This window comes from Erythrolamprus reginae, chromosome Z (genome assembly GCF_031021105.1).
Source record: "Erythrolamprus reginae isolate rEryReg1 chromosome Z, rEryReg1.hap1, whole genome shotgun sequence".
Lineage (NCBI taxonomy): Eukaryota > Metazoa > Chordata > Lepidosauria > Squamata > Dipsadidae > Erythrolamprus > Erythrolamprus reginae.
Genome location: NC_091963.1, coordinates 32,973,972 through 32,990,679, shown reverse-complemented (window position 1 = coordinate 32,990,679; position 16,708 = coordinate 32,973,972). Strand labels below are relative to the sequence as shown.

General features: G+C 39.6%; 1 protein-coding gene across 12 annotated transcripts in view; it reads right to left on the bottom strand.

The window, feature by feature from the left end:
* Nucleotides 1-16,708, bottom strand: part of KIAA1217 (KIAA1217 ortholog) — a 261,561-nt gene that overhangs the window by 93,011 nt on the left and 151,842 nt on the right. For 11 of the 12 annotated variants that reach the window (XM_070727205.1, XM_070727209.1, XM_070727212.1 and 8 more), the window contains one exon: nt 11,818-11,911. In XM_070727205.1, the coding sequence (XP_070583306.1) occupies nt 11,818-11,911 (94 nt within the window). Of the gene's footprint in view, nt 1-1,600; nt 1,686-11,817; nt 11,912-16,708 lie in introns of those variants that run through there. The other variant, XM_070727216.1, reaches the window with a different exon arrangement.

Below are 16,708 nucleotides of genomic sequence, written 5' to 3'. Positions count from 1 at the left end.
TTGGTTGGTGGTGTGCCCCAGGATTTTAAAATGTAAAAAATGTGCCGTGGCTCAAAAAAGGTTGAAAATCACTGTTCTAATCCAATTCCCTGCTCACATTTCAGACAAGTGGATGTCCAATCTCTTCTTTAAAATCTCTAGGGTTGGAGCATCCATAGCTTTTAGAGGGAAGTTATTCCACTGATTATTACCCTGTTTTCCCCAATATAAGACATTCCGTGATAATAAGCCCCATCAGCTTTTTGAGTACATTTCTTTAAACTAGGCATACCCAATCCCTGAAACAATTCTTCATACCTTTTACGTTACTGCTCTAAAATAAAAAGCTTCCTATATGGTGCAGTGTCATAACATGGATTTCATCTCACTATTATTAATAGAATTGGCTGCTAATATCAAAAAAGTTCTGCCATCTGTAAATTTACTCTTGCCCCTTACACAGCAGGAGTAGCAATACTGTATACAACATCCATAAATGCAACGACACCCACCAAGCCACCAGATGGCAGTCACTGATACCAATTTTTTTTTTAAATGACAACATTAAGAAAGTAAAAGAAAATCTATACAGTACATTTGCAGAGGATGTATAAAGAATCTCTTTCTCTTTTAAAATTTTAATTATTTTCATTTAGGAGTGGCATATGTAATAATAAAAACTACCTGAATTTTTTTTTGACCCTTTATTACAGCCATAGTAACAAAAGGAATTATCAGCCAAATTCAAAGCCCAACGCAAGCAGAATTTTTGTTTCTTTCCACACTGATACTGTAGTAAATTTGAATTTCTCATTTTGTTTTCATCTACTCTGTGAAACCTATTAAGAGCAGCAAAGCAATGTGTGAAATAAAAAAACTAAAGCAAAATAGAATTTCTCTTTTTGGGGTTGTTTCTTCTCACCTAAAAAAAACCACCACTGAGTAAATAAAACTTTGACTCTATGTTTTGCTGATTAGATAAATTTGTTGTTATAGAAATGGCTAATATATATTATGTATGTACATGTAAAACGTTGAGGCTGTAATGTTACAATTTTATTCTACTTCTCTAAAAAGTATCTAAAGTCAATGTTTTTCTTTCTTTCCCCCCCTTTATCCTACCTTCCCCCTCCCCAATTTTCCCACTATTTTCATTTTCTTTTGCATTTTATATCCTGATAAGATTAATAATTTAAAAAGACAACACTGAGAAATCTCTAGTTTATACTCCAAGTTCAATGCTTCTTAATTTTATTAATTTATGATTACCTGTTTTGTTTCAAATAGCTACTTTTGAGAAAATCAGAACTTTTTGATTGAGATAATTGTTAGTTGCTAATAATTACCAGTGTATCCATTATTTATTATTTTCCATTTCAGCTCTTACTTAATGCTTTACTTAATAAAATTAATTCCAAAAATAATACTTGTATCTGAACAACTTTGAAGAATGAGAATGGATTTACCGGTATATATTCTGATTGAATCTGACAAACAACATGTAATTTTACCTCTGAATAAAATTAATGTTTTGCTTTCCCCACAGTTACATCCATTGCATTTTTAATCTATAAATCCTTTACTCACAAATTTTAGTTTCTCAATTGCTGAAGCTTCTTACCTTACATCTTCTAGTCAACTTCTTTTATTTAGAAATCTTGCATCTAAATTATGTTCTTTGTATCTGCCAAAGCCTGAACTACAGCATCGTGCTCATGTCCTGCTAGCAGAAGAGTTTTAGCCAAACACACACACACACACACACACACACAAAATAAATAAATAATAAAATCTGTTAAGGGAGCAACTTCCTCTGAATGACTGAGAGGCTTTTGCTATTGCTGCACAAAGTTAGAAGGTATTTTTTCTTTCAGTGTTCCGGAAATACGTATAACCAAAACCAATGCTGGACTAACAAGAAATGTTTCTTCCATGTGTTCGGCTTGGCAGACACCGTAAACCATTGCAGAGAAACATGTGATGTTTATAAATACAGTAAGGCCAATGTTGTCATAACCTCTCAGTAACAAAACACAAACCCACACACAAAAGCAGACAACGGAGTGGGAAAGATGAGCTTTAATTCCTTTAGCCAGTTTATAGCAAGCCAACATGTGTTAATTATCTTCCCCTAAAGTAAACCAACTTTTATTAATAGAAGGATATGCAAAGCACATATGGGACCTTTTAAAAGCATTTTAACAAACGTCAGCCTTACCAGACTTCATTATTCTAGCTACTTAAATATCTGCTCTGCCTGCCAAATATAGCTTCCATATTGGAATTCTAAAGTTACTGATCCATCCTAGACTAGGAAAAACTTTCTAGCTTCATCCAAGGCATTTGTCTGGTTATATTGATTTCCTCCTCCTAACAACAATAGCAGCAAGATTTTCATCTTGCCTTTTTGGTCTTATTTACTTCCTTCATGCTTTTCCGTGAAGGTGTCTGGCTGCAGTTTAACCAACTTCTCTCTGTAGATGGTATCAACTGCATTAAAGTGTTAAAATAAAGTATTTTGCCTTGGAAGAGGGTGAAATTTAAGAGATGTTCCATTTTAATTATAATCCATATTTCCTTTTGGTTCCCTCTAGGGTCCAATATTCAATTTCTTATCCAAATCATGTTTTTTTTCTTAAGAATTCAAAATTGCAGCCTTTTCCCATGGGAAGGATTGTCATGATTAAGTTCAAAATCTTGTTTCAAATCCATCTGGATCCTAAGTCCATTAAGGGAATAAAGATTTATTAATCAATCAATGCAGGGGTCACCTGACTCTTAACACTCCCAGGTGATATCTCTATTGATTGAATAATCAAAACATCTTGATAAAATCACTGTAATGATTTTACACTGTAATGAACTCAATCTGTATAGTCTGGAGGACAGAAGGAAAAGGGGGGACATGATCGAAACATTTAAATATGTTAAAGGGTTAAATAGGGTTCAGGAGGGAAGTGTTTTTAATAGGAAAGTGAACACAAGAACAAGGGGACACAATCTGAAGTTAGTTGGGGGAAAGATCAAAGGCAACATGAGAAAATATTATTTTACTGAAAGAGTAGTAGATCCTTGGAACAAACTTCCAGCAGACGTGGTTGGTAAATCCACAGTAACCGAATTTAAACATGCCTGGGATAAACATATATCCATTGTAAGATAAAATACAGGAAATAGTATTAGGGCAGACTAGATGGACCATGAGGTCTTTTTCTGCCGTCAGTCTTCTATGTTTCTATGTAATGAGCTCTAAATGGGTTGCCTCTGAAGATGCTTGGAAGCTTGGTTCAGAATACAATGGCACACACAGTGTTGGGTACTCCAAGTTTTGCCCATGTTGCATTGTTTCTACACGAATTGCAGTGCTCTTAATTTCCTTCCAATTGTAATTCAAGATGTTGGTTACTTTAAAGTACTATCTGGCTGAGAACTAGGTTATCTTTGGGATAACCTCTCCCTGGTGCTACCTGCCTGTCTCAACAGAGTGGAGGTGACAGGCACATTCCAGTTCCCTTTCCTTAAAATACTGCCTCCTGATGGGTCCTTAAAAATGCTTCCCCCCCCCCCCCCGTTGCAATCCCAGTCTCACAGAATTTATTTATTTTTATTTATTTATTTATTAGATTTCTATGCCGCCCCTTTCCGAAGACTCAGGGCAGCTCACAACAGCAATAAAAACAATATAGCAATGGAACAAATCTAATATTAAAAACATATAAAACCCTATCATTATTTAAAAAAACCAAACAGCACATTCATACCAAACATAAAACAAAGTATAAAAAAGCCTGGGGGAAAGATGTCTCAACTCCCCCATGCCTGACGGTATAAGTGAGTCTTGAGTAGTTTACGAAAGACAGGAAGGGTGGGGGCAGTTCTAATCTCGGGAAGGAGTTGGTTCCAGAGGGCCAGGGCCGCCACAGAGAAGGCTCTTCCCCTGGGGCCCGCCAAACGACATTGTTTAGTCGACAGGATCCGGAGAAGGCCAACTCGGTGGGACCTTATCGGTCGCTGGGATTCGTGCGGTAGCAGGCGGTTCGGGAGGTACTCTGGTCCAATGCCATGTAGGGCTTTAAAGGTCATGACCAACACTTTGAATTGTGTCCGGAAACTGATCGGCAGCCAATGCAAGCCGAATACCACTACTCAGCTTGATATCCAACAGGATTTCACCTTTTTAACCTTCAGATCATTCAGGATTTGTCTAATCTCACAGATGCCAGGATAGGGTGAGACATAGGGGAAAACAATGTGTTGCATTAGGGCAAGGGGGAACTCGTGGGCCATATGTGTCACGTGCTGGCCCCGCCCTGCCCAGTTTAGCAAAGGGAAAAAAATCCCAATACGTCACATGATAATGCCCTGATGATGCGAGTTTGACAACCCTACATGAGGGATTTCTGGTTGTGATCTCAGTTTTTTAGGGAGTGAATTATTTTAGCTGCATGCATTTTTTTTATTGCTCTAAGCTGCCCAAAAATTGGCTTTAAGATGTACAACTATATAAATGCCTTAAATAAAATTTAAAAAAAAAAGAAAAAAGAATTTGTAAGTAGTCTGGAGGCAAACAAACGAACAAATAAATAATGTTTCCAACAGGAGCTCAATCAAAGTCTGGGAGAACAGCTGGGGCTTCAGTAGCATCCTGATCAGGACAAGGGTCAGTATATCATCCCAGAAGGTAATACATAGAAAGAGCATCATTCCATTCCATTCCATCTATTAGAATGTAGATAATATGTGATTGAGGGAACTCAAAAAGTACGACCTCTGCCCAATCTTACCCAAGACCCAAATCCATAGGAGATAAAGGATATTTCAAATAAACTGGCCTATAGCAGCTCATTTTCTCCTAATTCAGTGATTATACATCCGACAAAAGTAAGGAAGAACTAACTACTTTTCGATACTATGTATCACATAAGTGTGTGGAAAGGCAAAGAGTTACGGAAGACGTTAGTGCGAAGCTGATGAAAAGACTAAGATCATCTGAAGTACAGTTACCACCATAAGCAGATCAGTTGTCTCCTCTTTATATGAGCAATCCACTACCCCCAATGCAATACAGAGATCCAAAGAAAATCTATGGTTATGGGAGAGAAAAGTATAAAATACTCATAAAGCATTTATTGTTACATGCTCCTCAATTGATTTTTTAAAAATCTCACTAAAACTAGTTCAGTTCCAAGGAAGTTAGGAATCAAAAAGATTCATACAAAATGATGGAGCAAGCCTCCATATCTAAAGATGGCAATCACCTGTGGTCCAAGAAAGACCTGGAAGTCCATTCACTACCCATTACATAAAGTGTCTCCTAACGTGGATTTCACTAAGCCACTTTCCACTATCTCATTCATAGACTTTGAATAGCAATCTGGTGTCACCACCTTTTATTTGGAACTTTATATTGTTTTCCAACAATTATGAGTTTGTATTGCATTGTTGCTTCTATTGTTCTTCTTCCTCAAAACATTTTGATCTGCATAGCATGGTTTGGAACCATGCACTTGACTTCATATATAACTTTAACAGACATGTTATATGATTTTACTCTTGCTTCTACTTTTAGGAGATAAATACCGGTAAATTTTATATGGAGATCTCTCATCAAGCTATTCTCACTGTAAAACCCCTGTGAGATAGATGGAACTGAGAAAGAACATCTGGTCCAAATCACCCAATAGGTTTCCATAAATAGGAATAATAAATGTCACACAAATGTTTCTTTAATAGAGTGGCTTTTCAACATGAGGAGCATGTGCATGTTAGAACCACTATATATATTTATGTGAAGGATGGTGTAGGATAAAAAGATTGAATATTAGCTAATCCTTATTAGAAGAGATTAAGAGAATCTAGAAGAAAGTTTAGTGGTCATCCAGTTCATTCTCTAGTCGGTGCAAGAATTCTCAGAAGAACCTTTCTCAACCTTTACAATTTTAAGACCTATAAGACTTCAACTATTGGAATTCTGCAGTCAGGTGGAGAATTCAAGGAATAAAAATAAAATAAATTGAAGTTCATAGGTCTTAAAGTTGCAAAGGTTGAGAAACATTACTTCAGATAAATGGCTTTCCAATCTCTTTTGAAAACTGCCATGACAACTTCAGGAGGCAAGCAGTTCTATCACTTAACAACTCTCAGAGTCGGAAAATTCTTCCTTATTTCAAATTTGGTTATTTCACTGTAGATTTTTTGGCCACTGGTTCTGGGTGCTCTGAAGAATTCACATCTTTTTAAATGATATATCTCAATTTATTGGAAGATTTCTATCAGGTCTCCCCTCTTTTGCTTTAACATTCATGGTGATGTTGATCATTCGATTTATAAGCTGCCAAACTCCCTTCAACAATTGTCCTTCTTTCAACAATAGCATGGCATATCTGAAAGTTTGCAATATTGGTGAAGGAACCAAAAACATTGGTTCTTAAACTGGATTGATGCAAGCATAACCTATGTGTGATAGAGCTATTTGTAACCAATTGTTTGAGAATCTACTTTAGAATTGCTGTTGCTTAAAGTATTTTTGTCAACTATTTTTTTATTCTATTCAGAATGTTAAAATACAAACTTCAAAAGCAAAACAAAACTAGAAAAAATTTTTTAGTGCCCCTTTACGTGAAACAACAATCTGTTGTCTCCCCTTCTGGGTTAATGACATTACAGTAATACCTCATGATACGAAATTAATTGGTGCAAGGAGGAGGTTCGTAAGACGAAAGGTTCGTAAGATGAAACATTGTTTCCCATAGGAAACAAAGTAAAGTCAATTAATCCGTGCAACCAAAAAAACCCCCGCAAAAAAACGGCTTTCGGCGACTGCTGGGAAGCCGCGCGGCTGTTTTAAAAGGTGACAGCCGGCCTGGGGGGCTTCCCAGCACCCCCCCGAACCCGGGTTCGGGGTTCGGGGGGTGCTGGGAAGCCCCCCAGGCCTGCTGCGACCTTTTAAAAGAGCCGCGCCGCTTCCCAGCTGTCTCCTGAAGCTGAACAGCAAAGCTGAACTTCCGCGTTCGGCTTCAGGAGACAGCTGGGAATCGGCGCGGCTCTTTTAAAAGGTCGCAGCCGGCCTGGGGGGCTTCCCAGCACCCCCCGAACCTGGGTTCGGGGTTCGGGGGGGTGCTGGGAAGCCCCCCAGGCCGGCTGCGACCTTTTAAAACAGCCGCGCCGCTTCCCAGCTGTCTCCTGAAGCCGAACGCTAAAGCCGAACTTCCGCGTTCGGCTTCGGGAGACAGCTGGGAAGCGGCGCGGCTGTTTTAAAAGGTGACAGCTGGGCTGGGGGGCTTCCCAGCAACCTCCCGAACCAAACCCGGGGTTCAGAAAAATTTTGCCTCTTCTTACGCACTTTGTTCGAGTTACGAACCGGCGTTTGGGAGGCTTCTGGGAAGCCCCGCCGCCCGGCTGTCACCTTTTAAAACAGCCGCGCGGCTTCCCAGCAGTCTCCGAACGCCGGTTCGTAACTCGAAAAAAGTTCGTAAGAAGAGGCAAAATTTTTCTGAACCCCGGGTTCGTATCACCAGTTGTTCGTAAGACGAGGGGTTCGTATCTTGAGGTACCATTGTATTTGGGATCAGGAAAAAGAGTAATTGATGTTGGAATCTCTACCTAAAGCTAAGAAAAATAATAATATTTCGTTGAAAGATCAGGATTTGACTATCAAATCAGCAGGAGTGATGTAAGATACTTAGCAATTGGTTCTTTCCATGTATATATGTGAAGTAACCACAGCTGCAGTAATATACTACTTTAGTACAGGATTTGTAACAACTTTAGAACTGATAATTTAATTTATCCTGCTGGGGGGGAAAAGGAAGATGCAAAAGCAATCAGACTGAATCTGAAATTTTTAAGAAAATATGAACAGAAAGCAAACATATTGTTACATAGAAAAGAGAGGAAAATACTTTTAAAACCATCTGCTTTTTCCGAACAAGAAAATAACAAGAAAAGATGAGAGCAAAAAGAAAGGAATATATATTGAAAGACTTAAATCCAACATTTGGTACCTCTTTGCATCCAAGGTAAATTTCCCCCACATAACCTATTATTAACACTTCAGGGAAAAGTACATATGCCATCTTTCCGGATGCAAACTGGCTTCTGTTAAAGTACTGTAATTATAGCAAAGGGTTCTACAGGACATCAGACAGACTTTTTCGGCACTTGCTTACAATGTGTTGTGCCAGAAGTCACAGCAATAGAAACTTATCACCACCTGGCTGGTTGTCCTGCCATTCAAAAGGAAAAGACAACCAAATGGGACTGTGTAAAACAAGCTGTCCAAACCTCAAAATTGCTATCTTCAGCTTCACTCACAGCATATTAAAGGGCTTAGCTAGATTGGGTGACTTTTCGCTTTGCTTTTTCTTGCCTCGTGCCTTTTTATTCCTTGACTTACTGCTCATTATTCCATAATGTTGCTTTGTGATGGCACATATCAATTTTTATTTTTTAAAAATAGCGCCGCCCTCCCTATTTTGCAGTGTGCTACTATTGGGTCGCCCCTAGGGGGGCCGAATGGGAATTTTTTGCGGCTTCGCCCATTAGGCATGGCCGTTTTTTCGCCCATTCCACACTGGGGAGATGGATGTGCAGTTAGGGGGTGCTTGCATTTAATAGGTTGATTGGCTTACCTTTGGTCATTTGGGTAGGCAGGTTAGGGGCGGAAATCTGGGTGGTGGTTAGCAACTGCGCGTTCTCCCTTGGGCATCTTTGGGGATGATTGACAGGTTCTCTCCAAGCTCATGGTGGGGTGCTACCTGAGCAGTTGGGGGGAACCTGTCTTTGGGTCCCGCACATTGAAGTCCCCGGGTAGGGGTGCGCCGGCAGGACCCCCCTCATGCGAGTGCATGGCAGGGTCTCAGGTGAGGGAGAGGTCCCTCACCTGGACTAGCATCAAGCTACGCCCATAGTTGCCCAGGAATGTTGATTGCTACGTCATTTCCGCCCCGGAAGTATTTGTTTGACCCTGCAGGTCCACTGTTTGGGTCATAGTTAAGCATGTTGATTTTATGCTAATTTATGCTAATTTAATTAAATAAATTATGCAAATTATTATTAATAAAAATGACCCAAGTTTAAATCCAGCTCTTGTGTCCGTGTCGTTACTCCATCTCTTCGGCAAAAATAACCAACAGAAAAAAGGGATAGTCCTCAAACAAAGGAGTTTTATCTGTAAGATGTAAGAAGTGTCCTTTTGAGTCCAATTCTAAAGATAGAAATAAACTCTTCTGTTTCTTCTATTCCAGCCACTATGGATTCAGCTGGATAAAGGAACTAATCTCTTCCCCTGAAGAGCTGTTGCCTTTTCTATGCACTTCTCCTCCTCTCTGGTTTTCTCAATCTGTTCTGCAAGGGCTAAAAATAGAATGTGTGCTTGTAAAGGTGCTTCCTTATACATCCTCTGTCCTTTCCCATCATTTCCTTCCTTAGAAACACTTAAGAATAAGATACATTTAGCCATTTTCTCTATTGCTACCTTTTTGGGGGGGGGGGTTGTGAAAACTAGTAATATCCCCCTATCCAGAGCAAACTTGACAGCTGATCAAAAAGTCAATTTCTTAGTAGAGATTTTAACTCACCACCTGCATCATGACATACCTCTACCGGTCTACCAGAGATCCAGGCAATAGAGGAATTAGTCCACATGAAACAACACATTGTTGAGATTATAACGTAGTCATAAATGTTGGTTCTTGCTACACTAATAACTGCATTTTCAATCATTCTCTTGAGGAATTCTCAAACAAATGCAGAATTCTAAGACCCTCTAAGGCTTAACTTCCATTTCAAAATCCTATACAACCTACTAAAATTAGGCAGCTCCCTTGAAAGAAGTGATTATTTCTCCTGGATAGCCCCCATTTGCACTATTTTTAAAGTAGCCTTTTATACCAGCAGTGAATTATTTTTAGTTTGGAAAACCTTTACTAATGAAACTGGTCATAAATAGACCCCAAACTATAATTAATTTGATGCTTCCAGTCTGTTCTAGAAGGCTAAATACTTTTTTTTTGGAGGGGGACTACGTTAAGAAGTATGAAAGATTACTATTTAATACAGACGTTTGTGAAAATTTGCTGGAGTACCAATAAAAGCCCATGTGTCCTCTTCTATGGACTTAAAAATCACGGGAAGTAGAATTAAGCAAAGTGGGATAGGGATAGGAAATGGATGCTATATATTTCCCCAAATGTGACAAAAAGTGAACATTTGCACTTGGCTTTACAATTTATGGAGGTTAACTATCAACAGTGCTCTGTTCTATGAATCCTTGCTCTGTAGTTCAGTTCCACTGTTTTTTCCCCAGGAACTATCAGTAGTCCTTGATTTACAGCCATTCATTTAATAACTATTCAAAGTCACCATAACCACATGATCAGAATTCAGGCATAATGGAAATTCTGGTCCCAATTGTGTTCATAAGTCAAGGGTTACCTGCATTCCAAAAATTGTGAGATTGTAACTGAAATACAATTCAGTTCTATCTATCACAGCCCGATATCTCAGCAATTTATTATGGAAGGATTTAAGCTTCAAATACCATGAATCTATTTACAGTCTTGATAAGTAAGCATTTGGGTTTTTCATAAACAAGAAGTGGGCTGTTCAATATGCTGTTCAATCATCCCCATCTGGTTACTATTATCAGCAAGGGTGGCAGTTTACCTATCAGTTTCTTTGTCATGTAAACAGGGCTTCTGCTAAATCTCTCTTAAACAAGAAATGGTGCCCAAAAACAAATCAAGGTTTTTAACTTAGAAACATGGGTCAGCATCCCTGGGTCAAAAATGGTGGCAGTAACCAAATGATGGAAAAGAGTGTCAGGTTTGATTGTTCTTCCTAATCAAGGTGCAACCTGAACTAGTATGTTTAGGAATATTACTGTTTATTTATAAACTTCTATATGATCATTAGGTGGCAGTAAAAGGAAACAGAAAACATTAACTCTTTGGTACCATCTAGTGATTAATTTTGTAATCAGATCCAATGGACATTATTGGCATGATGTGTAATTGCCAACAACTGGCCATAATGACCAGTGCATACCTTTTAGAAAAACTGGTTCAGCACAACTGCTTTGATTTGCACAACAAAACAGGTCCAAACCAAACTAGCATGTTATTTACTAGGAAAATAGTGAATAATACTTGTTGGCTCACTGCAGTCAGTTAAGCAATTAGGATTTTTGTTTAGTCGGGCACCTGTCCTTTCAATGTTTGATTTCTTACTAATGAATGTATCCATGGATTACTTTTGGCTACTCCTGTCAGCACTAAAAGTATTTTTTCAAACAACTTTAATGATCACTGATTTATGATTAAAAGTGACAATCAGTCCTAAAAGCAGTTACTTCTAGAATAAGTACAATATAATTATACAAGACAGATACTACAAGCTATCCAACCATTTATCACTCAGCGTAGGGCAGAAACCCAAGATGTATGATTAGTTCGATTCAGTGTACGTGAACCCAGAAAATTTGATTGATAAACTCTGTTGAACTTAAGCAAGTTATCTGAATTTAGATACTATGAAAAGAAAGTGATGAACCCCATAATAGGCTATTTTTAATTCTCCAATCAAGCTTTAACTTATACATCTGCAGCATTCCATCAATTTTACAACCACTGTTTAACTGGTCAAGTGGTTAACCTTCTTTTTAACACTCTCTCTAATGTGACTTACTTTAACACACTTTAACAAAATAATTCAGGGAAGAAAGACAAAAGGAGATGATTTTCACAGGTTTGTGTCATTTTTATGGCCCCGCAGAAGCAGGTTCTCATGCAAATAAGCCAGCCAAAGAATACACTGAATAAATGAAGGTGGCGCACTTACCCTTACATCTCCATTGATCGCTCTAGGCATGTGATTAAAGACATGGGCAGGATCCTTGTTGTAAACTTTAAGGAAAGATTTGTCTTGAATATTCCTAGAATTAAAAATAAAACACACATGCGCACATAAGGTAAGAAAGGACTATGTCATTGATTATTTGAATAATCGAGGTAATGACATGCCAGCAACTGGTGAATGAAGAAGCCATGCAATGCAAGATATGAATGATAAAGACACTGCTCAATCCCTTTGGAAAGGAATATTCTTCTAAGATGAACTCGTTTTCGGTTTCACTAAAGATGCTAGATGCAAAGTAATAACAGTGTAAAATCCAACACCTTTCATAAATATTTTTATTGGCTTTTATAAGTATTTTATTATCCAGGCAGTCATATCTTCGCTCTGATTTGAGGTAAGGATACATATTAAAATAAATCCCTTAGGAGTAAAATACTTGAGTAACTGATTAACTCAAATTGTTTCAAAAGCATAAAGTGAGATCTATTGCTGAATAAACACGAACAGCTTGAAATTGCAAATATCTATAAAACATGCCCACTATTAAAGTGCTTTGTTTTGAAATTGATTCTCAAGGTGAATTTCCAGTTAACAAAACTGATATCTAAATTCCATAAATTAAAAAGGCAATGGGCTTGCCATTTAGTTAAAACCTACCTTAGAGCTTACAGATTAGAGGTCTGGAGTAAATCCTGCTGTTTTCTTCTTCTGCAATAAAGGGCTACAAAGAATATAATCTAAACACATTTATGTCCTTTTAAAATTCTGCCGCCTTTCATTTAGCACTAACCATCCTCAGAGAATCTGCAGGTTATACTGAATTCCTCTACTCCAGGTGCAGCTATAAGTTTAGTGGGCTGATCTTAATCACTGGGATTATCATTTCCATGGAGGAGGGGAAAGAGAAGACAAGGTGAAGGATTTTTGGAAAGGTCTAGTTTCTTTTAAAGTTACAGTGATGCTGGTAATTGCTTTGAATCTGTAACTAGTTAGAACTTGCATTGCTTCTATCAAATTCAAGCAGTATGTCAGGAAAAGTCAGAGCTGAAAAGACGAAGCAACATTCACTGTTAAGAAATGTAGGGTTAATTAGATATTTAGGTATAATGAAGTCAGTATTGAGTAGAAACCACAAGAAAAATATGTACCCATGGGCAATGGAAACTTATCGCAAGGAATTTTGAACCCCCCATTTTCATGACAGCACCTTTGTGTGTGTGTGTGTGTTTTATGTGCATGTCTATGACAATAAAGCACTACAGGTAGTTCTCAATTTATTAACATTGGTTTAATGATGATTCGAGGTTACGATGGTGCTGAAAAAGTGAGTTATGATCCATGCTTAAAGTTAGGACTGTTGCACTACTTCCTCGGTGTTGTGGTTAGCTCTGGCCCAGCTCCTGCCCCAAGGACTGTGGATGTGGGGGAGACATCCACATGCTGCAGGCCTGTTTTGCCCCCCCACCGGTGGAATCTGCTGATGAAGGCTCCTCTGACCAAGAAGACATGAGTGACAGGGAGGAGGAGAGTGGGGCAGACAGCTCAGAAGGAGATCAATTATCTAGCTCCTCCTTGGATTCAGAACAAGAGTTAATGATACAGCCACGCATGTGGAGAGCGATGCATAGGCGGCAACAACTGAGAGATTATTATCAAAGAAAATGAGGCCACCTGTGGTTGGGTGGGGCTGTGGTAATTAGTGATGCTGCTATAAATAGCAGCCTGTGGGTTTGGCCATTGTGGAGGATTATCTGATCCTTGTGTTTCGTGACTGCTTTACTGACTTTGACTTTTTGTGTGCTGATTTCCCCCCGCTTTGAAAGTAAACCAAAGCAAAGTGTGTTTTACTTTGTGAAAGAAGAAGGACTGTGAATTGCCTCACAGCTGCAAGCTAAGTATCACAGAACTGATAAGGGACTTGTACAAATTACCAGTTTGTTTGGAGACGAGTGCTCTTTGCTATACCAAAAGAGGGCTTGGTTTAAGTGAATTTTCATTATAAAGAACATTGTTTTGAATTTTCAAACATGTGTGTGTCTGAAATTTGTACCTGTGAATTTTTGGGAGGAGTCTACCAGAGAGCCCGACAGAACACTTGGGTTATGTGATCATAATTTGGGAACTGGTTCACATTTATGACAGTTCTTGTGTCCTGCAGTCATGTGATCACAATAGGCAACCTTCCCAAGCAGCTTCTGACCAGCAAAGTATAAGAGGGAAGCCAGATTTGCGCAACTACAGGTAGTCCTTGATTTACAATTCATTTAGTGACTGTTCAAAAGTTACAATAGCACTAAAAATTGACTTATGACCATTTTTACACTTACAACTGTTTCAGTATCTCCATAGTCACCTGAAAATGTGGATTCTTGTCAAACTCAATGGGGAAGCTAGATTCACTTAATGACCATGTTACTAACTTAATAAATGCAGTTATTCACTTAGCAACTGTTGCACAAAGGATGGTAAAATGGGGCAAAATTCACAAGAAACGACTCACTTAGCAACAAAAATTTGTGGCTCAATTGTAATCATAAGTCAAGGACTACCTGTTCGTGATTCACAATGACCACAGTAAAAATGGTTGTAAAATTACACAAGAATTTGCTTTTTGCAGAGTTCAGTTTTGTCAACATACTGGCTGGCATTTCTATCTTGCCACTCCTGTTCCTACGTGCTGGATCTTATGTGCTGGGCAGGGTGTGTTCCCGATTGTATTACTGCTGGTTTGCTCAGGGCTGTGCAGTGCACATGCACTGTACTAAAAAAAGCTTGTGCGCATGCACATAAGCAAAAACAAGACGGTGGCGCCTAGGGCACCCCGAGACAACTAGCTTGGGTGTGTGGCAGGGCTGGGGTGCTGCGGGTTCCAGCGACCCAGGCTGCTAAGCAGGGGTGGGCTGCTGCCCGGATTGGGGGGGGGGGAAACGCAGTGAGGTAGCAAAAATGGAGCTCCACCCCAGATCACTGAAATTTGCACTGAAAGAAGCTGAAGGAAAATACAGGGGCATCCTGCATAAGCCACGCCCACAGTGTGGTAGTAAAACTTTTGGCAGTCCTTCACTGCTGCTAAGTTACTACCTATTCTATAGAACCGGTCTGAACTGGTAGGAAATAGCCTAAGTGGGCAGGCACATAAACATGTACACCCACACAAACAGCAACATTCAAAATGTGTTTCTCCCTCAATAATCTGAAATCACAAATTTAGTTCTTCATCTTCAGGCTCCATCAGCTTATTTTTTTTATTTTCACACATGTGGATGTCTAAGCAACAAATGCCTGGCAGACTGCCTGCTGGGAGCCTCTTCGTAGTGCAGAACACAACTGTCTGGGAAAAGTTTTTTTTTTCAACCCTAGGGCCTAACATTGAACATTTTCCCCAGAAACCCTTGACTTTTATAAAAGTGCTGATTTTTCACATATTTCATAGCCTTTTCAAGATTTCACGCAAGAGCTTTCAAAAGAAGGATAAAACCCACCAGCCACATCATTATCATAATGATAACAAAAATGACAACTTTAGGGAGAGTCTGCTCTTTACAGCAGGTGTCCCTTATCCCCGGGCCATGGCCCACTAGCGGACTGTGAGCTCTTTGCAACCGGGCCATGGAAGCGATTTGCGAGCATGTTACATGCGCCACATCCCAACTTGCGCAAGCACATATGCTACATTTGTGTGAGCAGTGGGTGCGCATGCATGTCACTCACACAAGTAGAGCTGTGCATGCATGCTTGCCAGCTGCTTGCGAGAAAGAGTTCCCACTTCCCCTCCGCTGATCCACAAAGGTGGAAAGGTTTGGAAATTCTGCTTTACAGAAATGTCTTCTGAGTGGGGAGTGCATGTGGGGGATGACTTTGTGACCTAGTCTCTGCAAGATTTTCAGAAATTATTTGTCCTTGCGTCCTTTCTAGGGCTGAGAAAGAGTGACTGGCTGAAGTAGCAATGAAATAATAAACCATTGTTATTTCAAGGAGTTCTTTACATGCTTTATTTATTTATTTGTTTGTTTGTTGTACATTAATGCCTCGTCTTACAAACCTAATTGGTTCCCGGGGGAGGTTCGTAAGACGAAAAGTTCGTAAGACGAAACATTGTTTCCCATAGGAAACAATGTAAAATCAATTAATCCGTGCAACGCAAAAAAACGCCACCATCCGGCTGTCACCTTTTGAAACAGCTGGGGGGGGGGCTTCTCAGTGGCCTCCTGAACCCGAATGCCAAACCCGAACTTCCGGGTTCAGCATTCAGGAGGCCACCGAGCAGCCCCCCGGCTGTTTTAAAAGGTGACAGCCGGGCAGCGGGGCTTGTCAGCGGCCTCCCGAACCCGAACTTTTGCCGAACTTCCGGGTTCGGTGTTTGGGAGGCCGCTGAGAAGCCCCGCCGCCCGGCTGTCGTCTTTTGAAACAGCCGGGGGGCTTCTCGGCAGCCTCCCGAATGCCGAACCCAGAAGTTCGGGTTTGGCGTTCAGGTTCAGGAGGACGCTGGGAACCCCCCCGGCTGTTTCAAAAAGCGACAGCCTTGCGGCAGGGCTTCTCGGCGGCAGCGGGTTCATAAGAAGGAAAAAGTTCGTAAGAAGAGGCAAAAAATTTCTGAACCCCGGGTTCGTATCTCGGGTTGTTCGTAAGACGAGGGGTTCGTATCATGAGGTACCACTGTATTTATATACTGCTCACTCCAAAAGGACTCTGAGCGCCTTACAATCGGAAAAAATACAACAATAAAAACAGTTAAAATCTAATAATAAAAATCAATAATAACAATAATATAAAAACATACATATGAAGGAGCAAACATTTTGATTGCTCCTTCATATGTAAAAAAAATCGAGAAGTTTAGAGTTAATTCTGAGCTAGACTACCTATTATTTTT